The following is a 20,738-nucleotide window of genomic DNA, read 5'->3' on the forward strand; positions in this document are numbered from 1 at the left end:
AAATTTATGATTACACAAATGGTATGCCTTTACTCTATGTACAAACAGAGAAACAACATGTATCCCATTTGTTTACAATAAAAAAAGAAAAAAATTCTATAAAAGTGTTACCCTGAAAAAGTGAAAGCAGTTTTTGTAATGTTAAAAAAATGGTAATATTCTTTTTTTTCCCCCTTGCTCTCAGAGATATTTATTTATTTATTTATTCTTTAAAGTCTGAGGTTTCATCTTTTTTTTTTAACCTTTATTTTATTTATTTTTATGTGGTGCTGAGGACTGCACCCAGTGCCTCACACGTGCTAGGCAAGTGCTCTATCACTGAGCCAAAACCCCAGCCCTAGATATTTATTTTTCATTATTCTTGTAATCTTTCTGGATATATGCAAATAATATTGTATCTTAAAAATACTATTCAGAAAATCTTGTACAGTTAAAACTTTAAATATACAGTAATTTTAAGACAATGAAAGCAATGTCTTTACCATGTATATTATCACATTATCTACAATATTCTACATATTTTATAGTGACACAAATTTATACATACTGCAATTGGAAATAGGAAATATCCTTTTGGTCGCCTATAATAGGCTGTGAATTTTAAAAGGAGAAGTTCTGAATTTGTATAAGAAAGATATTTATTTGAAACCTCAAAGTAATCTCTCAGTTATCTACATTATAAAAAAGAGTCAAGATGTTTGCTCTGTTCTTTTTATTTCTTTGAGGGATGGGAAGGAGGTTAAAAAAAAGTTTGTTACTTGCTTCAAAGAGCTTTCCCAAAGGAGAGGGGGATTCATTTTCAATACACATCAACATGGATGAGCACTGTTCTCATAGCTTTCATGACAATTTGAATTCAAGGCAATCAATATGTGTGATATGTTTTTCTGAAATCCAGTGAATTCATTTGAACACAATGAAATCCTCGTATTCTTATTCACATATGAAAGGAACTGGCACTTTGGCTTCTAGAACAATTTTTTTTTAAATCACAAATCCATGGGCTGGGGTTGTGGTTCAGTGGTAGAGTGCTTGTCTCCTATGTGTGAGGGTTGTTTTGATTCGGATCTAGACTAACCATTCAGCAATAATGGCCTCAAACATTTTAAATATCCTCTGAAACTGCAATTTATTAAGGGACTGCTGACTCTAAGAACTATGTCACCAGTAAGGGAATGAGGTAAGAATTCTCATTCTGGATGTCAAGTTCAAAGCAAAATATCAATAATCTCCTCACTTTTGTGATATCTATAAGTAAAAGTAGATGGAGAGGATAAGATAAAATAACGTTAAGTAAAAAGTGCATACAGAACTCAGAAATACTTTTTCATTAAATTTACTACTTACTTCAGTTCAAAAAAATGCTCATAAGAAAAATAACCACTTAAAGCAAAATATTAGTTACATTGTTGCATTTAGAACTTATTGAGAGCAAACGAATGAATACTGATCAACTTTCCTCACTAAAACTTAATCATTTGTCCTGAAATAGGTTATTTTTAAGTTGAACATCTATGGTATGCCTTGAAAATTCAAAGCAGAAAGGAAAATCACAGAAAGCCAGTAACTTCATCAATACATCTACAAAGATGTTTGCTTGTAGTTTTTGGTATCCAAAACCTTTTTTCCACACATTGCACAGATGCCCTTTTTGTAGGCACAGCCCTGGCAGTAATGAGAACCTAGTTGGTGTACAGAACTTTTACCAATGCTGCAAGTGGAGAACTTATTCTTTCCATATGGATCAGATCTTTCTTTTTTTGAAGTCAAAGCTTTGTTTTAATTCAGCTTTCTCCCACCACTTTCTGTGGTATTCCTTGCACCATCTTTCCATGTATCTGCAGTGATAACAGAACCGAGTTTCTTTTCACATTTTTCGCATACCATCCTTCCCTCTATGGTTCCCTCAAACGTTGAAGCAGCAGCTCAAAAACCAAGATGGCAGTATTCTTGAATGTGGTGCACGGATTCAATTCAACCCCCACCAAAGTCCCAGTTGGGTTTTCTGCAGAAACTGTCCAGTTTATCCTAAAATTCATATGGAAATACAAGGGACCCTCAATGCCCACAACATTCTTGAAAAACATCAAATTTGGAGAACTCATAATTCCGAGTTCCAAAACTTAAGTGCAAATGTCAAAAATGTAGTTATCATGTGACCCAGCAATACCACTCCTAGGTATATGCCCCAAGCAAATGAATACATGTTCAGAACAAAAAGTCATACACAGGTGTTTCTAAGAAAAATATGCATAACAACCAAAAGGTGGAAACAATTCAAATCTTTACTGATTGATGAATAGATTAATAGAATGTAAATATCCATGCAATGGAATATTATTTGGCATTAAAAAGAAATGTACATGTATGATTACACAATGGTGTGGCTCTACAGCCACAGAAATGAAAAGATGTATCCCATTTGTATACAATGAATCAAAATGTAGTCTGTAAAAATAAAAATAAATTAAAAAGAACTAAAATTCTGACCCATATTATGATATCAATAAACCTTGGAAACATTAAGAACTCAGACATATTCATATTGTATAATTCCATTTATTTGAGATGTGAAGAAGAGGCAAGTCCATAGTAAGAAATAGACTAGTGGTAGCCAGGCTTGTGGGAAGTGACTTCTTTAGGGTACAGGATTCTTTTTGGGGTGATAAAAATGTTCTGGAATTAGATAGTGGTGATGGTTGCACAACTTCTGTGAATTTACTTTAAGCCACCGAATTGTATGCAATCAATGAGTGACTTATATGATAGGTGACTCAAGTCTCATAAAGCTGCTTGCAGAGAAAAGGAAAAGGAAAGTAAGGGAATACCCCCTGCCCCATGCAAGGTCGAGGTGGCTGGCCGAAGGAGCCAGGTGTTAAGAGGCTGTAAGCTTAGAGTCCCCGTGCTGGGCATTTGAGTGTTATTAACCACAGGCCCTCCAGGTTATGACGGTCAGGGGGTCCCGAACTAGGACCACAAGTTCTCCGCTGGAGTGCACCCGACTAGCCAGGACAAGGGAGACCTTGCACCCGCAGCAGGTGGCCAAGGGCGCGGCCCCCGGCGCCGGGGCGGGGCGGGCGCGCGCCCCAGGGCCGAGGGGGTGTGGCGCGGGCACGCGCGAGTTCCAGGTTGCCCAAGGCAGGAGGCGAGGAGCTGGAGGGGGGCTGGGAGGCGCGCGCCTCGGACGCGGCCACTGAATGAAGGGGGTCGGTTCTCGGGGCCAGGTGTCTGGCGGGTGATGGGGGGCCGGTGCTGCGCTGCGGGGCTCCCAGCCCCGGGGAGAAGCGGCCCGCCTCCCGCGCGCCCCGCTGCTCTAGCGCCCTCGGCCGGCCCTCCCTGGGCGCCCCCGCCCGGCGCGGTGGTACAGTCCAGGTTTAAAAGGCCCGGCGGCCACGGGCCGGCCCAGTGTGTGGGCGGCGGCGGCGGTGCGCTCTGGGCGCGGGGCGAGGCGGCGGGGGCGCGCGAACGGGGCTGCTGTGGGACACGGGGCGCGTCCACGTGGCCAGCGGACGGCCACCCGGAGCTGGCGACGGCGGAGGGACAGGTAGGCCGCCATCCCTGTCGCCGGTGCAGGGACAGCCTTCTCGTGGCAGGGGTTCGGGCAGCCTGGGGGTCCTGCTCGGCCTCTCGGGGGTCAGGCCCTGCCCCTGCCTTTCGAGCGGGTAGGGACGGCCAACCCGAACCCACCCCTCTTGCCGGGTAGAGTCTTTGTAGCCGATTGGCGGCCCTTGCGAGCATTGCTGCCGCACCTCCAGCGACCGAGGTCTTCGTGGGTCTGCTGAGGGGTGCTCCTGCAGGGGGCTGGGCTAGCTGGGATAACACGGTTGGGGCGCACTGGGGAACGGGCGCTGGACCCGCGTCTGTGCGTGCGGCTGTCCCCATCATCGGGTTCTCAGCAGGCAGGGCTTCAGCAGAAGGACTGGGTACCTGTGATGCCCGAGGTTACCACTTTACAGGTGGGGGCTGGGGCGGGGTCTTGGGCTGCAAATCCTGACTCTCCAGGACTCCTTCCCCACCTGTCTGGGGTCTGTTCCTGGACTTGTCTTCCTGCAGGGTATAGAGGAGGCGAGGGCAGGATGTAGTCTCTCTTTTTTGCCTTCCTTTCTTCTCCCGGGTTCAGGGGTTCAGGATGCAAACCTGACAAAAAGAACCCCAGAGAGATGATCAATGGGATCTGAAACTTTGTGATTTAAAGCTGGGCCTGCTCCTTGTTCTAGCAATTGCAGTTCTCCCTTTCTCTCTTCGGTGCCTCCTTGGTTTGGCTCCCTGCACCTCCATGCTTAGTACCCCCCCCCCCCCCGTTTCCCTTGGGGATTGGGCCTGGGAGAGAATCACTGTGCTCTGCCCCACTGGTGACCACTACACTGTTTTGCTGCCTTTTCAGCCCTGGGCCGGCTGGGTGTGGCCTAGGGGCGAAGTGCCAGCCCTGGCACTGGCCCTATGGTCCCTGGCCCATCTCCCCAAGGCCTCAACTGTATTTGGGGATGTTTCTTCCCATCTGGAAGTCTCCTGGGACTGTTACGGGTGGGTTGGAGCCCCCTGCACCTCTCCTTTCCCAGCTAACCTCTGGATCTGCAGGGAGAGCCCTGCAGGGCTGCCTGGGTATCTGTCTGGCTGTGCCTGAGCAAAGCTTGACTTAATGTCTGTCTCGACGCGTGGCTGTGGGGACCAATGAGACTTGCTTTGTGTTGCAGTGAGGAGGCCAGACAACAGGCTCCTGGACAGCCAGCTGAGGCCCTGGGGTGGGCAGAGGAGGCAGCTGGGGCCAGGAGCAGGAGATGTGGTGGCTCCAAAGCCAGCCTCAGGCCTTGATTACCCAGAGGCTCCTGGTGGCAGTGCCGTTCTGGGGTAGCATCCCTCCCCCTTCCCCTGGCTTGTGATTGTTCCCTCCTTGTTTCCTTTCCCCAGTTCAGGCAGTGGGCTGTCTGGGGCCTGGGGCTTCCCTACAGTTGCCCTCCTGTGGGGCTGGCTGCCCGCAGCTCTGGGATGTGGTCTCAGTTCCTGGAGGGCCTCCAACCCTGTCTTCCCAAGCATCTGACTGTGCTGCCCCCTTGGGTGTGGCCCAGCTGAGGCAAGGCCTCCTGGCTCCTTTCCAGTGTGGGAGTGGGGTGGGGGGTTGGGAATGATTGATTGCCCCCAAGCCTGCCTGCGCTGCTACTCACTCATGTGCCCTGCTGGAGGCCCCTCCTCTTTCCCAGCCATGGTCACCATCTGGGGTTCTGGCATGGTGGTGGTGAATGCCCCTGGCCTCCTGTGGCCCTGGGCCAGGCAGGCCAGGAGGAAGGCAGGCAGCCTGGGCCTCTGACTCCCATTTGCCATCTCTCCTCAGGCCCGTCCCTGGCGCAGCTGCTGGCCATGCCCACTGTTTGCCTCCTGCTGCTGTTCTTCCTCACTGTGGGGGAGGGTCTGGGCAGCAGCAGGCCCTTCCGTGCCTTTGTGGTGACAGACACCACACTCACCCACCTGGCTGTGCACCGAGTGACTGGGGAGGTTTTTGTGGGTGCAGTGAACCGGGTCTTCAAGTTGGCCCCCAACCTGACTGAGTTGCGGGCCCACGTCACTGGGCCTGTTGAGGACAATGCTCGCTGCTACCCACCCCCCAGCATGCGTGTGTGTGCCCACCGCCTGGTGCCCGTGGACAATGTGAACAAGCTGCTGCTCATAGACTATGCGGCCCGTCGCCTAGTGGCCTGTGGCAGCATCTGGCAGGGCATCTGCCAGTTCCTTCGCCTAGATGACCTCTTCAAGCTGGGTGAGCCTCACCACCGAAAGGAGCACTACCTGTCGGGGGCCCAGGAGCCTGACTCCATGGCTGGTGTCATTGTGGAGCAGGGCCAGGGGCCTAGCAAGCTGTTCGTGGGCACTGCTGTGGATGGCAAGTCGGAGTACTTCCCCACCTTGAGCTCCCGCAAGCTCATTGGCGACGAGGACAGTGCTGACATGTTCAGTCTGGTGGGTGAACTGTGCCTGTCCACTCAGTCCTCCTTCCCCAGCCTCTCATGAGTCCAGTCCCTGTCCCCTCTTTTCTTTACTCAGTCCTGGTTCTTGAGAGAGCCCTTAGTCCAGGAGGGGAATTTTTGGCCACTCACTGTCAGAGCAGCAGACAAGCTGTCAAGGAAGGGAGGACAGGCTGAGCCTACTGTGGGGACCCCATCTGTAGGGAATCTAGTTACTCTCCCTCTGTGGCCTTTCTGGCCTGGGTTCCTGTGATTGTCTAGCCAGGGCAAGTGGGGAATCATGAGGGAGGCCCCTGGTAGATGGTGTCGTTGGAGCAGGGCTGGGAGGTGCGGATGGGATGGGTAGTGGGCTCTGGGCTTCCTCTCATGCTTGCACTTCACCCTGTTCCCCAGGTGTACCAGGACGAATTTGTCTCCTCTCAGATCAAGATCCCCTCAGACACACTGTCATTGTACCCTGCCTTTGACATCTACTACATATATGGCTTTGTTAGCACCTCCTTTGTGTACTTCTTGACACTGCAACTAGACACTCAGCAGACTCTGTTGGACACAGCAGGCGAGAAATTCTTCACGTCCAAAATTGTGCGCATGTGCGCAGGGGACTCAGAGTTCTACTCATATGTGGAGTTCCCCATTGGCTGCTCCTGGCGTGGTGTGGAGTACCGCTTGGTGCAGAGTGCCCACCTAGCCAAACCTGGCTTGCTGCTGGCCCAGGCCCTGGGTGTGCCAGCTGATGAGGATGTCCTCTTCACCATCTTCTCTCAGGGCCAGAAGAACAGGGCCAGCCCACCTCGGCAGACCATCCTCTGCCTCTTTACCCTCAGCAACATCAATGCCCACATCCGACGCCGCATCCAGTCCTGCTATCGTGGGGAGGGCACACTGGCCCTGCCCTGGCTGCTGAATAAGGAGCTGCCCTGCATCAACACCGTGAGCCCCTTGCCCACCCCACAGTGTTCCCAGGCTGAGCTTGGCAACTCTGCTGGCCTTCTGCCCATTCCTTCCTTTCAGAGACCTCCTACCCTCTCTTCTCTCTGCCCTCCTTCTTACTACCACTCCTTTACTGGGTGTCCTCTGCTCATAGACTACCACCTTCCTCTTCTGTCCCTCCATCCATTCCTAGCTTATTCCTCCTTGCTCCTTCTCGAGTTGGTGAAGTCTCCCAGTCTGCCCTCCTCTTCTGTGTGTGGTATTAAGGATTGAACCCATGGGTACTCTAACACTGAGCTACATCCCCAGCCCATTTTATTTTATTTTATTTTATTTTATTTTATTTTATTTTATTTTATTTCTTGCTAAGATCCTGAGGCTGGCCTCAAACTTGTAATCTTCCTGCCTCAGCCTCCTGAGCTGCTGAGATTGCAGGCATGTGCCACTGTGCCCAGCTGCCTGTCCCTCTCTTGCAGGCCCAGGCTTCTGCCCTCCATGTTCTCCCTTGTCAGTCCCAGTTTTCTTTGGGGACCTGGCTGGAGAGCATTGACTTCCAGATCCTGTGCCCTGGCAGGACATGAGATCTGATGCCCTCTGTCCAGGTTGGACTTTCACGCGTCCCTCCTGTTTCACCAGCCCATGCAGATCAATGGAAACTTTTGTGGGTTGGTGTTGAACCAACCATTGGGCGGCCTGAATGTGATTGAGGGGCTGCCCCTACTGGCTGACAGCACTGATGGTATGGCCAGTGTGGCTGCCTACACCTACCACCAGCACTCTGTGGTCTTCATTGGCACACGCAGCGGCAGTCTGAAGAAGGTGGGCCCTGGAATCCTTGGCATGTGGGGTGGGGGGCAGTGTTTCAGCTATGGGACAAGAAGTACACTTAAACTCTGGGAAACCCTGACTTAGGGCATGGCGACGAGCCAGGCTAGGCCCCAGAAGCCCAGCCCTGCTCTTTGGGTGATCCCTCAAGCACCCGTCCTCACTAGTGCCAGCACCCACTCTGGCCTGAATTTCCAGCTTCCTGGGGCTCTGAGGACAGAGACCACACCTATTATAGGGCTTCCCTTTCCCTGCCACGGGAGCAGGAGCTGAGGCTAAGCTGTCATTGCTGCAGGCTCTCTGCCTGCAGACCTCCTGCTCCCTCCCTGCCTAACACTGCCTCATCCTTTTGTTCTCACCCGAGACAGTGCGTTCCTGGAAAGGGTTTTCTAGATCCCCATTACCACCCCCACATTCTTTTATTCATGGACACTGGGCCCCCCACCCTTTTATTTTGCAGTGCTGGGGATAGAGGGGGTCTATCATTGAGCTACATCCCCAGCCCCCTTCTCTCTGTCTCTTTCTTTTTTTTTTTTTATTTTCTTGTCTTTTTTGGTACTGGGGATTGAACCAGGGGCACTTTACCACTGAGCCACACCCCCAGTTCTTTTATTTTTTTATTTTGAGACAGGGTCTCACTAAGTTGCTGAGGGTCTCGCTAAGTTGCTGAGGCTGGCCTCGAACTTGCAATCCTCCTGTCTCGGCCTGCTAAGTCACTGGGATTACAGGTGTGCACCACCATACCTGGCATCCCCAGCCCTTGTTGTTTTATTATTTTGAGATGGGGTCTCTGTATTGCCCAGGCTGGCCTTGGACTTACAATTCTCCTGCCTCAGCCTCCTGAGTCATTGGGATTGCAAGGTGCACCACGACACCCTGCCGTAATGACTTTGTTGAACTATAATTCATGAACCATTTGATTCACCCCTTTAAAGCATTCAATTCCATGGTTTTTAGCATATTTGCAGAGTTGTGCAGCCATCACCACTGTCTCATTCCAGGACATTTGCATCACCCTAAAAAATGCCATACTATTTGATGATCACCCCTACTCCCCCATCCACCAGACCTTTCCGTCTCTTGGGAGCATTTTCTGGCAGACTCTGGGAGGAGTCTCCACCTTGCTTTCCCTGGCATAGGGTTGTGGCCATGGGAACCACAGGCCTACAGGCCAAGCACTGAGCTGGAGCAGGCCCTGGCTTCAGCTCAGCCACAACATAGAAAGTCCTGGCTCAAGAAAAGGGTGCCCTGGGTGCAGGGGGCTGAGGGGTCTCTGACTGACCCGTCATTCCTCTGCCTCGTTCTGTGACTCAGGTACGGGTTGATGGCTCCCAGGATGCCCACCTGTATGAGACAGTCCCTGTGGTGGATGGTAGCCCCATACTCAGAGACCTGCTCTTCAGCCCCGACTACCGGCACATCTACCTCCTGAGTGAGAAGCAGGTGGGCCCGCGGTGGGGGGTGGTGGGGGGTGGGGCAGGGGTAGGCTGGGTGCTGATGTGGCTGTCCTCAGGTGAGCCAGCTCCCAGTGGAGACTTGCGAGCAGTACCTGAGCTGTGCGGCCTGCCTGGGCTCAGGGGACCCACACTGTGGTTGGTGCGTGCTGCAGCACAGGTGAGGGCAGCAGGTGCAGGGGGGCGGGGTGGTGGCTTTGCTGGGGCTGTGCCCTGGCAGCACCCTAGCAGCTTCCCTGCCCTCCCTCCCTCCACTTTCTCCAGCTAATGAGTGCAACCTCCACCCTGAGTGACGTCCTTTGTGTCCCAGGGGATGAGACTGAGGCTTGCTGTTGCCTGGCACTGCAAGCTGGGCAGTCATCCTCCTGTTCCCCCAGTTTCTTACTATACTTCCACCAAGGCCCTCTTGGTGCAGTGGTGGGACCTCTGGCCTGTCCCCATGCAGGTGCTGCCGTGAAGGTGCTTGTCCCAGTGCCTCGGCCCCACATGGCTTTGCAGAGGAGCTGAGCAGGTGTGTACAGTTGCGGGTCAGGCCCAACAACGTGTCAGTGACATCACCTGGGGTGCAGGTGAGTGGCATGGGGGGTGCTTGGGCCCATGTGTGCTGAACTGGGGGGCTGCACCCTGCTCTGAGCCCTCTGCCTCTCCCAGCTGACCATAGCCATGCGCAACGTGCCAGACCTCAGTGCGGGTGTGAGCTGTGCCTTCGAGGAGGTGACAGAGAGTGAGGCTGTCCTGTTGCCCTCTGGCGAGCTGCACTGCTCCTCACCTTCCCTCCAGGAGCTCCAGGCTCTTACCAGGGGGCACGGTCAGTGGGCTGGGGCTGCTTGGGATGGGGTGGGGTGGGGTGGAGTGGCTCGTTGCCCCTTGCTAGTTGATGGTGCCCCTGGGCTTGCTGCAGGGGCCACCCGCACTGTGCGGCTGCAGCTGCTCTCCAAGGAGACTGGTGTGAGGTTTGCTGGGACTGATTTTGTCTTCTACAACTGCAGTGTCCTCCAGTCGTGAGTACCTGGCCTAGTACCTGTCCCTGGGGACAGAAGGGGGCTCTGGGATAGGCCAGGTCTGCAGGGTGGCTTTTTCTGGGGGCCTCAGGGGTTATAGCTGTCAGGTCTTCTTGATCCCTGTCTGTCTGTTGCTTTGCTGCTTACTCGAGTTGTGGGCCTTTGGCACCTGGCTGTGTTCTTTCTTTATTTCCCATTGTGTCCTGTGGGAAGGCAGTGCAGGGTGGCATGGCCTTCTCTGCCATTTCTGAAGCCACTCCCCACCCCCAGGTGCATGTCCTGTGTTGGCAGCCCCTATCCCTGCCACTGGTGTAAGTACCGCCACGTGTGTACCAGCCACCCCCACGAGTGCTCCTTCCAGGAGGGCAGGGTCCACAGCCCCGAGGTGAGGCGGGTGCCATGTGTCTTGTGAGGGGCTGGGCTTCGCGGGCGGCCTCTGGCTCTTCTGCATTGGATGATCTCTTTAGTTTCTTTGGGCCTGGAGAAGGGTAGGGGCCCAGGGTGCCACTGGCAGGTGCTTTCCCCCCAGGGCTGCCCTGAGATCTTGCCTCGTGGAGACCTCCTGATCCCTGTGGGTGTCATGCAGCCTCTTACCCTGCGGGCTAAGAACCTGCCACAGCCCCAGTCGGGCCAGAAGAACTATGAGTGCGTGGTCCGGGTGCAGGGGCGGCAGCAGCGAGTGCCAGCCGTGCGCTTCAACAGCAGCAGCGTGCAGTGTCAGAATGCCTCGGTAAGGCCCTGCCAGGGCCTCCCCTCACAAGGGCAAGCTGAGGACGGGGTAATTCCTGTCCATGGCCAGCTTCCTGGTCTGGAAGCCTCAAGTGGCCCTGGCAGGGAAACTTCTGAGTTTGGGGAAGGGGATGTTTGGCAAAAGTTCGGGGGAGGGTCTGCTTATCTTACCTGGGGTCATGTGAGTTCGATTTCCCCAGTACTCTTACGACGGTGATGAGTATGGTGACACTGAGCTGGACTTCTCCGTGGTCTGGGATGGAGATTTCCCCATCGACAAACCTCCCAGCTTCCGAGGTGAGGGGTGACATGGGACTGAAGAGCCTGCCTGCATCCAGAGCATGGTTGGCACTGCCAGGGGCAGGTCTGTGGGCCTTAGTGCTCCTTGCATCTCTGCCACTGCCACTCTGTCAGCAGTGCCCCCTGTGTCCACAGCCCTCCTGTACAAGTGCTGGGCCCAGCGGCCCAACTGCGGCCTCTGCCTCAAGGCTGACCCTCGCTTCAACTGTGGCTGGTGCATCTCAGAGAACAGGTGCCAGCTGCGGGCCCATTGCCCGGCCCCCAAGACCAACTGGATGCACCCAAGCCAGAAGGGCACCCGGTGTACCCACCCACGCATCACCCAGGTCAGCGTCCTCCATCAGTTGTATGCCTCCTGCTGGGCACCTGTGAGTCTGCTGACCCTCACCTCCTATCCCACACTGCAGATCCACCCGCTCATGGGGCCCAAGGAGGGAGGCACCCGGGTCACCATCGTGGGCGAGAATCTGGGTCTTGCCTCCAGAGAGGTGGGCCTGCGAGTGGCTGGCGTACGTTGCAACTCCATCCCCACCGAGTACGTCAGTGCTGAGAGGTGAGTGTGGCAATGAGGGTGCCCTGCCCCATCTGCCATGGTTGGCCCTGACCTTCCCTGATCTCTAGGATCGTTTGTGAGATGGAGGAGTCACTGGTGCCCAGCCCACAGCCAGGGCCTGCTGAGCTCTGTGTAGGCGACTGTTCTGCTGACTTCCGTACACAGTCTGAGCAGCTCTACAGTTTTGTGGTGTGTGGCCCACCGCCCCCTTCCCCTTCCCAGCTCTTTCCCTTCACCATGCAAGGGGGATGCGGAACAGCCCCTGCACCAGGCTGGCTCCTCCCTCCTCTCAAGGCTGCTTCTTCCCCAGACCCCGACATTTGACCGTGTAAGTCCCACTCGGGGCCCAGCTTCAGGGGGCACACGGCTCACCATCTCTGGCAGCTCTCTGGATGCTGGCAGCAGGGTCACAGTGACCGTGAGAGATGGCGAGTGCCAGTTTGTGAGGTGGGCTGAGCATTGGCGGGGGACTGTGGGGGCAGGTTATCTGAAAATCCCCAGTCACCTGTTTCAAGCACGCTGCTTGCTTGCTTGTCCCTGTAGAAGAGATGCAGAGGCCATCGTGTGTATCTCGCCTGTCTCCACCCTGGGCCCCAGCCAGGCCCCAATCACCCTTGCCATTGACCGTGCCAACATATCCAGTCCTGGAGTCATCTATACCTACACTCAGGACCCCACCGTCACTCGTCTTGAGCCTACCTGGAGCATTATTAAGTGAGACTCTGGGGAGGAGGGGGTTAGAGACTGGGTTGGGTCCCTGAGCTGCTTCCCTAGGGCCTCACCTGGTAAGTGGGGCCTTGGCCATCAAGTGATGTCTCCTTTTGAGCCTGAGCCTCCCCCTGTGAAGGGGGCAGAGTTGTACTGATGACACAGTACCTGGCGCCTACTGAGTGATGCAGGGTCAGGAAGGCCCTGGGCTGTCATGGCAGCCTTGATAACTCTCCAGGGCTGGGTGGGGAGGAACCTGAGGTCCCTTACCCCTGTCCCAGTGGAAGCACTGCCATCACTGTGAGTGGGACTCACCTGTTGACCGTCCAGGAGCCTCGGGTCCGGGCCAAGTACCGTGGCATTGAGACTACCAATGTGAGTACCAGCTGCCTTTGCCCTGCCCTGCCTCTGCTGCTCCTGGCTTCATGCACTGGGCTGCCCACCTGTGTTCCTACAGACGTGCCAGGTGATCAATGACACTGCCATGCTGTGTAAGGCCCCTGGCATCTTCCTTGGGCAACCCCAGCCACGAGCCCAAGGCGAGCACCCTGATGAGTTTGGCTTCCTGCTGGACCATGTACAGACAGCCCGCTCCCTCAACCGCTCCTCCTTCACCTACTACCCCGACCCCAGCTTTGAGCCACTTGGGCCCTCTGGCGTCCTGGATGTCAAACCCGGCTCCCACGTTGTCCTGAAGGTGCTGGTGGGGCAGGGAGAGGTGGGGAGAAAAAGGAAGAGGTAGGGATCCCGAGAGCCCTAGGCTGACTGTGCTGTGTGCTCCACCCCCAGGGCAAGAACCTGATTCCGGCAGCAGCCGGCAGCTCCCGCCTCAACTACACAGTGCTTATCGGAGGCCAGCCTTGTGCACTCACTGTCTCAGACACACAACTCCTGTGTGACTCGCCCAGCCAGACAGGCCGGCAGCCTGTCATGGTGGGTGGGAGATGGGGAGGCCACAGGGGAGGCCGGATTGGGGGTGGTGGGTTGGCTCACCCTGGACCTGTCCCCACAGGTGCTGGTAGGTGGCCTGGAGTTTTGGCTGGGTACCCTACACATCACAGCTGAGCGGGCACTGACCCTGCCAGCCATGGTGGGGCTGGCAGTGGGGGGTGGGCTCCTGCTTCTGGCCATCACTGCTGTGCTGGTCGCCTACAAGCGCAAGACTCAGGATGCAGACCGCACACTTAAGCGGCTCCAGCTGCAGATGGACAACCTGGAGTCCCGTGTGGCCTTGGAATGCAAGGAAGGTGCTTGAGGCAGAGGGTGTGATGCAGGCTGTGGGAGCTGGGCCTGCCTTCACCTACTCAGATCACTCTTTGGCCCACCTTTCTCCAGCTTTTGCAGAGCTGCAGACAGACATCAACGAGCTAACAAACCACATGGATGGGGTGCAGATCCCTTTCCTGGACTATCGGACCTATGCTGTGCGCGTGCTCTTCCCAGGCATTGAGGCCCACCCAGTGCTTAAGGAGTTGGATGTGAGCCATTCCTAGCCTATCCACGCCTTATTTCCCCCAGGGCCATGCCTACTCTCTGAGACTCCCTGTTCCCCACAGACCCCCCCAAATGTCGAGAAGGCTCTGCGCCTCTTTGGGCAGCTGCTGCACAACCGCGCCTTCGTGCTCACCTTCATCCACACGCTGGAGGCCCAGAGCAGCTTTTCCATGCGTGACCGTGGCACTGTGGCTTCACTCACCATGGTGGCCCTGCAGAGCCGGCTCGACTATGCCACTGGGCTGCTCAAGCAACTGCTGGCGGACCTCATAGAGAAAAACCTTGAGAGCAAGAACCACCCAAAGCTGCTGCTGCGCAGGTCTGTACTGTCCTGCCTAGTCCCAGCCCCCATCTCGCCTCTGGCTGGCCCCATTCATGTCTAGGTTACACACTTGGCCCTGCTCCCTGCCAGGGCCCTACCCTGAGCACTCTTCTCCTGCCCTAGGACAGAGTCAGTGGCTGAGAAGATGCTTACCAACTGGTTCACATTTCTGCTGCATAAGTTTCTGAAGGTGTGCTCGGTGGGCTGGGCAGCAGGGGAGGTACTGTTGGGGACACCTGGCTTTTAGTCAGGCAGCAAGCAGTGCACCTGACTCCAACTGCAGGAGTGTGCTGGGGAGCCACTCTTCTTGCTCTACTGTGCCATCAAGCAGCAGATGGAGAAGGGTCCCATCGATGCCATAACAGGTGAGGCACGCTACTCTTTGAGTGAGGACAAGCTCATCCGACAGCAGATTGACTACAAGACACTGGTGAGGAGCTGAGGGACAGGGGGGCAGCAGATGTGGGGATGGGGAGAGGCCTCGCTCAGACTGATGCTCCTCTGGTCCCCTTTACACTTAGACCCTGCACTGTGTGTGCCCGGAGAGTGAGGGTAGCACCCAGGTCCCAGTGAAGGTTCTCAACTGTGACAGCATAACCCAGGCCAAAGACAAACTGCTGGACACTGTGTTCAAGGGCATCCCCTACTCCCAGCGCCCGAAGGCTGAGGACATGGATCTGGGTGAGGCTTGGTCCTTCTCCTCCTGGCTCCCACCTACACATGCCAAGGGGGCTGTCATACTCCCCATTGGAGTTCAGTTCCCTGAAAGAAGTAGGCCCAGAGTCTCGGGGGAATGCTCTTAAGGGCTAACTGTGGCCCACAGAATGGCGTCAGGGCCGCATGGCCCGCATCATCCTTCAGGATGAGGACGTTACTACCAAAATCGAGTGTGACTGGAAGAGGGTCAACTCCCTGGCCCACTACCAGGTGAGAGACTGGGAGCCTGTTCACCCCCAGGGCCACATGGGAGCCAGGGCCCTGCTCTGAATCACAGCAGGACACAGGAGCTGTGGTCCTGGCTTCTCCCTGCCCTTCTGCCTGTACTCATGAGCCCACCTCATGGGGCCCCGAGCGCCACCCATTTGCACACTAAAGGGTCTGGGTAGGGGGTGGTCTTTGGCTTCCCATACTGCCCCTTCTCTGTCTCTGGGACCTCCAGGTGACAGATGGTTCCTTAGTAGCACTGGTACCCAAACAAGTGTCTGCCTATAACATGGCCAACTCCTTCACCTTCACCCGCTCCCTCAGTCGCTATGGTAAGTGTCCTTAGCATGCATGGTGGCTTTTGCTGGTCCTATGTCCTTCGAGGCTGCATAAACCATCTTGGGAAGCCCCAAGCACTTGGCTTGGCCCTGGAGGCCTTACCAAGTCATGCCCTTGGGTGGTTTCCCATTCTGTAAAGCCTCAAAGTAGGGTGGGTCAGCAAGAGCAGCCAAGTCCACCACAGGCTACTGGGCTCCTGGGAAAGAAAGTTGGACAAGGTCACTGGCCCCAGTGGCCTAAGGGTCACACCTGTTCTCTGCCCCAGAGAGCTTGCTCCGCACTGCTAGCAGCCCTGATAGCCTCCGCTCACGGGCACCCATGATCACACCTGACCAGGAGACGGGCACCAAACTGTGGCACCTGGTAAAGAATCATGACCATGCCGACCACCGAGAGGGGGACCGTGGCAGCAAGATGGTCTCGGAGATCTATCTAACACGGTTGCTGGCCACTAAGGTATGCATCTGCCCTGTGTCATCTCAGTCTCTGCACAAATACCCTCCAGCCCCAGCCACTTTCTCAGGGCTTTGGAATAAGAACTCTAAACCTGAGGTTGAGGTAGTGTCTTGTAGGAAAGCCCCTCTCTTTGCCAAGACTTTCTGCAGTTTGCCAGGCTTCAGGGACATTCTGACCTGGGTCCCTCATAGCTTGTGTCCTCACTTTTCCCCACAGGGCACACTGCAGAAGTTTGTGGATGACCTATTTGAAACTGTGTTCAGCACGGCCCACCGGGGCTCGGCCCTGCCCCTGGCCATCAAGTACATGTTTGACTTCCTGGATGAGCAGGCTGACCAGCGTCAGATCAGCGATCCTGATGTGCGCCACACCTGGAAGAGTAACTGGTACTGTTCCATGCCTGGCTGCCACTGGCCCCCTTGGGATGGGTGGCTGGAAGAGGCTGGTGGCTTTGCCAAGACCTAGGCCCCATGGAGGCAAGATGACCAGCAGGGGCAGGACAAGATGGTGGCTTGGCCTGGAGTTGAGTGACTCTGTAGGTGGATGTTGCCAGGTTCTTTGGGTGAGAGGGATGTGAGCAGTGAGGCCACTTCAGGGACATGGCCCTTTGCCCTCCAGGGCCTTGCTTAGGGTAGAGATGCTGATGGCTTGTCACAGGTGGAAGTAGTGGTAAAAGTGAAAGCTGCAGAAGGAGTTGAGACCTACTGAGGACAGAAGGGGCATTTCCTCTGATTTCTCACTGCCTGAGGTCTAGCTGATAGTTCATATGCCATTTACCCTAAACACATGTCTCTTGCCACCTCAGGACAAGACATGAGCTGGCCAGACAGGAATAAGTATGAAGGGAGGCAGTGGTGGTAGGGGCCCATGGGGTCAGTAGGAGCCTTGGATGTATGTCCTTCTGTTCAGCCTTCCCCTGCGCTTCTGGGTGAATGTGATCAAGAACCCTCAGTTCGTGTTCGACATCCACAAGAACAGCATCACAGATGCCTGCCTGTCAGTGGTGGCCCAGACCTTCATGGACTCCTGTTCCACATCAGAGCACCGCTTGGGCAAGGACTCACCTTCCAACAAGCTACTCTATGCCAAGGACATTCCCAACTACAAGAGCTGGGTGGAGAGGTGGGCCCCAAGAGGAGACCACTGTGGGTGACAGAATTGTCCCACCCTGGGTAGCCTGTCTGAGGCAAGCCAGCTGTTGGAAAAAGCCCCAGAGGCTGACTGGGCAGCAAGGGTAGGGGTTTTGGAATTTGTGACATCTGCTTGATTAACCTACTCAGGGTCCCAACAGGTACTACCGAGACATTGCAAAGATGTCTTCCATCAGTGACCAAGACATGGACGCCTACCTGGTGGAGCAGTCCCGCCTCCATGCCAGTGACTTTAATGTCCTAAGTGCACTCAGCGAGCTCTACTTCTATGTCACCAAGTACCGCCAGGAGGTGTGTTGTGCACCCCTTAGGCCCCTAGTTAGTTGACCCTGAAGGCGCAGCCAGGGGCACAGGCAGGGGGCTGATGGGGGTGTACTGCAAGGAGGCAGAGTCAGCACAGATGATACTCTCCATAGAGGCTGGGATTTGGGGAGCACAGACGAGAAGCCATTGGCTAGAGCACAGAGTTCCCATTGGGCAAAAGTTGAGGGGCTGAGCCAGGTGCTATGATATGTGTCTGTGATCTCAGCTACTCGGAGGCTGAGGCAGGGGGATCACAAGTTTAAGACCAGCTTCTAAATTAGTGAGGCCTTGTCTCAAAATTAAAAGGGATGGACAGTGGTACAATTTTTGCCTAACATGTGTGAGGCCCTGAGTTCAATCCCCAGTATAACAAAAAGGGGGTGTGGAGTTTGAGCACTGGAATGGATGGCCTGAGGGGTGTAGAATGGGGATAGAAGTGGGTGGGGCTGGCCATTTATAGGGCTTGTGGGCTTTGTAATTGGAGATGTTAGTAGGGGTGGGGCATAAGTCTGTGGACTCAAGATTTATTCTTGGTTCAAGGATTGGATGTGGGCCAGGAGAGGAAGAGAGGGGCCAAGGATGACTGTGGGGTTTTTTGGCCAAGCAGTTGGCAGAACAGGCTCCATTGCCATAAACATAGGTTGGAAAGACCGTGGGTAGAACAGTCCTATGATAGGTTTAGGGGACAGAGACCAGGAGTTCTTCAGCACCACTCAGGCCTTCTGTGGAAAGTGGGAAAGCCCTGGGGGAACCTCAGAGCACTCTCAGGATGGGTGGGAGGAATGGCACCCAGGGAGAGTGGATTGACTGGGAGGGCTGAACCAGGACCGTTCTAGAGCGAAGACAGCCAAGACACTCGACCTGACAAGTAGGCGACTGCATATCGGGTCTGGAGTTGGGGGAAAGTCTGGGCTGCAGAGGCACCTTTGTGAGCCTGTAGAGAGCATTTAAAGCCCTGACCGTGGGTGGGCTCCCCCGCGGGAGAAGTCAGAGTGGGTTCAGAGCCAGGTGTGGCCCAAGTGTGCAGCGCTGGGCTACTCAGAGATCAGAGAGGAGAGGGGGCTCTGGCAGCAGGGTGGGAGGGAAGCCAAGAGCGTCTCAAGGAGTCCTGCGGCCTGAGGAAGGACCCCCTCGGGTCAAGCAGCGGGGAGTGGCCTGCTCTGCAGGGTGCTGCTGCTGGTCAAGGTGGATGGAGCTACAGCGCACTCCCTGGGTCTGGCAGTGAGATCACGGAGACCTAGCAAGAGAGGTTTGGGTGGAGGAGGTTGGGGACTAGAAGGCCGTGGGAAGGGGCAGTCGGTACAGTGAGTGCAGACCACTCTTGAGAAGGACTGCCTGCTGGTCGTGGAGAGAAGAAGGCTCCGTAACTGGAAGGGCTGAGGGTCGAGGTGAAGCCAGTGGGTTTGTTCAGAGGGGAGAGAGTTGAACCGTGAGCTGCCCACAGGGCTGCAGGGTGTGGATGGGCTGAGTCTGCAGGAGGGAAGAGCCTAGTTGGGAAGTGGGGCTTTGACAGGAAGGGCTGGGCCCTCCCCTCAAGCCCAGCTGCAGGGGACCCTTCTCCTCCAGATTCTCGCCGCCCTGGACAGGGATGCCTCTTGTCGGAAGCACAAGTTGCGCCAGAAGCTGGAACAGATCATCAGCCTCGTGTCCAGCAACAGCTGAGGGTGGTGGTGGAATTGGTGGGAGGGGACTCCTCAGTCCTGAGCCAAGCTGTCCACCGCCCCCATCGAGGGGTGTGGCTGGCTCCAGCCTGGTTGTCCAGGACAGAGCCCCAGATCAGGTGTTGTGGGGAAGGTCATTGAGCCAAGATGCCCCCAGCACACCTGGGCCCCCTTCATTAGTGCCTTGCTTTGGGCCCTGCACGGGGAGGGAGTGAGGAGACCAACCCCCCTTCCAGCAGCAGCAATACCCCCTCCCTCCTGCCCTTGTGCCCATGTGTTGGGATAGCCCTGCCCTCCTTGCTATTTATACCCCAACCACCTATTTATTAAATTCGATTCCACCTCCATCTCCATCTGTAAGTATGTGTCCCCAAGGGGTGTTGCCAATCTCACTGACCTTCCTCTCTTTGATTTGTTCTGAACTCTCTCACCCATTCTGGCTCCTTTTTGACATTGCCAGCCTTGACCTAGCCTTTGGCACCGCATCCTTGCTGTGGCTGGCCCACCTGTCCCAAGAAGAGGGTACCAGCAGCACTTGGGGTGGGCCAATGTACCTGAAACTGCTTCAGACTGGCTGTGCCAAGCCAGGCCACAGTGTCCCCTCCAAACGTCTCCAGAGCCAGACTACACTCCCACAGGTCCCTGTTCCCTCTGAGCACCTGGAGAACGGTAACAAGGCTCGCGCTGGGGCCTGAGCTGGCCCCGGGGACTCGGGAACGCTCCTTCTCCAGACCCCACTGCCAGACTTCCTCAGCGTGGTCTGCACTGGCCCCGGAGCCCCTCAGCCTCGGCGGCGCATCCCCGCAGCCCCGTGGTGCCCTGGCTCGCCCCACCGAGAGGCCCAGGCGGCAGTGCCTTACCGCTTCGCCGTCTTCTGCCTCCTGTGAGGAATCTGGCCCCGTCTCGGGTCCCAGAGCCCCCAAACCTCTCCTCTGGTATTGCATGAGTTTCTTTGTTCAAGTCGTGGTCTTTCCTAATTAAATGTTGGGGAAATGGGGTCGGCGTGCGGGCTTGTCTCTGGGCCGGGCGGGTAGACCCACTGGGGTCTGGGCGAGCTGGACCCCCGGGCCGGGAGAAAGGGCCACTCTTCTGAGGACTCAGGGGGGTCCGAGGCCACAGCCAATCCATCGGCTAATCTCCGTGGTTCCAGCGTCAAGAGACCCCCAGTCTCCTCTCTTCTCCCACACCCAGATGGAAGGTGCCATTGCGTCTTGCCCAGCCGCCAGTCTCTCTGCTTCCATCCCGGCCCCCTTCGCCTCCTCCTCAGTGTGGGAGGCAGAGGGGTGCTGTGGGGAGACGAGGCGAGTTCCCCTGTGCTTAAAGCCCTCCAGTGGACTGGCGGCCTGGGAGCTCCTTCCTGTTGGAGCTGTGACTCCCCTCCCGGTGCCCTACCTACACCTGATCGTCCCCTCCTGTTAAGAGTGATGCAGGTGGGGAGAAGGGAGGGTGCAGTTTCACACAGGGTGGCCAGGAAAGCCTCGTTGAGGGTGGCATTTTGGTGAGCCAGGTGGAATGCTGGGCAAGCCAGCTACAGACAGGCAAAGGCCCCCAGGCAGGAGAGGGTCTGGGGTGCTTTGCCAAGGGCGAGGGGCCCAGGTGGTTGGAGGAGAGTGAGCCAGAGGGAGAGC

At 55.6% G+C, this 20,738-nt stretch overlaps 1 protein-coding gene and 1 pseudogene across 7 annotated transcripts; one reads left to right on the top strand and one right to left on the bottom strand.

The window, feature by feature from the left end:
- Nucleotides 1-1,507: 1,507 nt before the first annotated feature.
- Nucleotides 1,508-1,887, bottom strand: LOC124971339 (cysteine-rich PDZ-binding protein-like; annotated as a pseudogene).
- Nucleotides 1,888-3,329: 1,442 nt separating this feature from the next.
- Plxna3 (plexin A3) lies at nucleotides 3,330-19,457 on the top strand. Of its 7 annotated transcripts, none has more exons than XM_047536763.1 (34): nucleotides 3,444-3,544; nucleotides 4,385-4,524; nucleotides 5,330-5,952; nucleotides 6,351-6,890; nucleotides 7,527-7,709; nucleotides 9,030-9,158; nucleotides 9,229-9,329; nucleotides 9,615-9,738; nucleotides 9,821-9,977; nucleotides 10,071-10,170; nucleotides 10,441-10,555; nucleotides 10,700-10,900; nucleotides 11,100-11,196; nucleotides 11,335-11,525; nucleotides 11,607-11,752; nucleotides 11,821-11,941; nucleotides 12,063-12,199; nucleotides 12,296-12,466; nucleotides 12,742-12,835; nucleotides 12,918-13,157; nucleotides 13,250-13,393; nucleotides 13,473-13,707; nucleotides 13,796-13,938; nucleotides 14,017-14,273; nucleotides 14,400-14,466; nucleotides 14,560-14,706; nucleotides 14,798-14,957; nucleotides 15,100-15,203; nucleotides 15,436-15,532; nucleotides 15,805-15,995; nucleotides 16,212-16,381; nucleotides 16,905-17,117; nucleotides 17,287-17,437; nucleotides 19,016-19,457. In XM_047536763.1, the coding sequence occupies exons 2-34, from the start codon at nucleotides 4,485-4,487 to the stop codon at nucleotides 19,109-19,111; spliced, it is 5,685 nt and encodes a 1,894-aa protein (XP_047392719.1). In that variant the 5' UTR covers nucleotides 3,444-3,544; nucleotides 4,385-4,484; the 3' UTR covers nucleotides 19,112-19,457. The 7 variants fall into 7 exon arrangements, 6 of the variants coding, with proteins under 6 accessions (XP_047392721.1, XP_047392719.1, XP_047392724.1 ...); XM_047536768.1 differs by having other exon boundaries at nucleotides 16,905-17,047; XM_047536764.1 differs by having other exon boundaries at nucleotides 10,757-10,900.
- The last annotated feature ends 1,281 nt before the right edge of the window (nucleotides 19,458-20,738 follow it).

This window comes from Sciurus carolinensis, chromosome X (assembly GCF_902686445.1).
Source record: "Sciurus carolinensis chromosome X, mSciCar1.2, whole genome shotgun sequence".
Classification (NCBI taxonomy): Eukaryota; Metazoa; Chordata; class Mammalia; order Rodentia; family Sciuridae; genus Sciurus; species Sciurus carolinensis.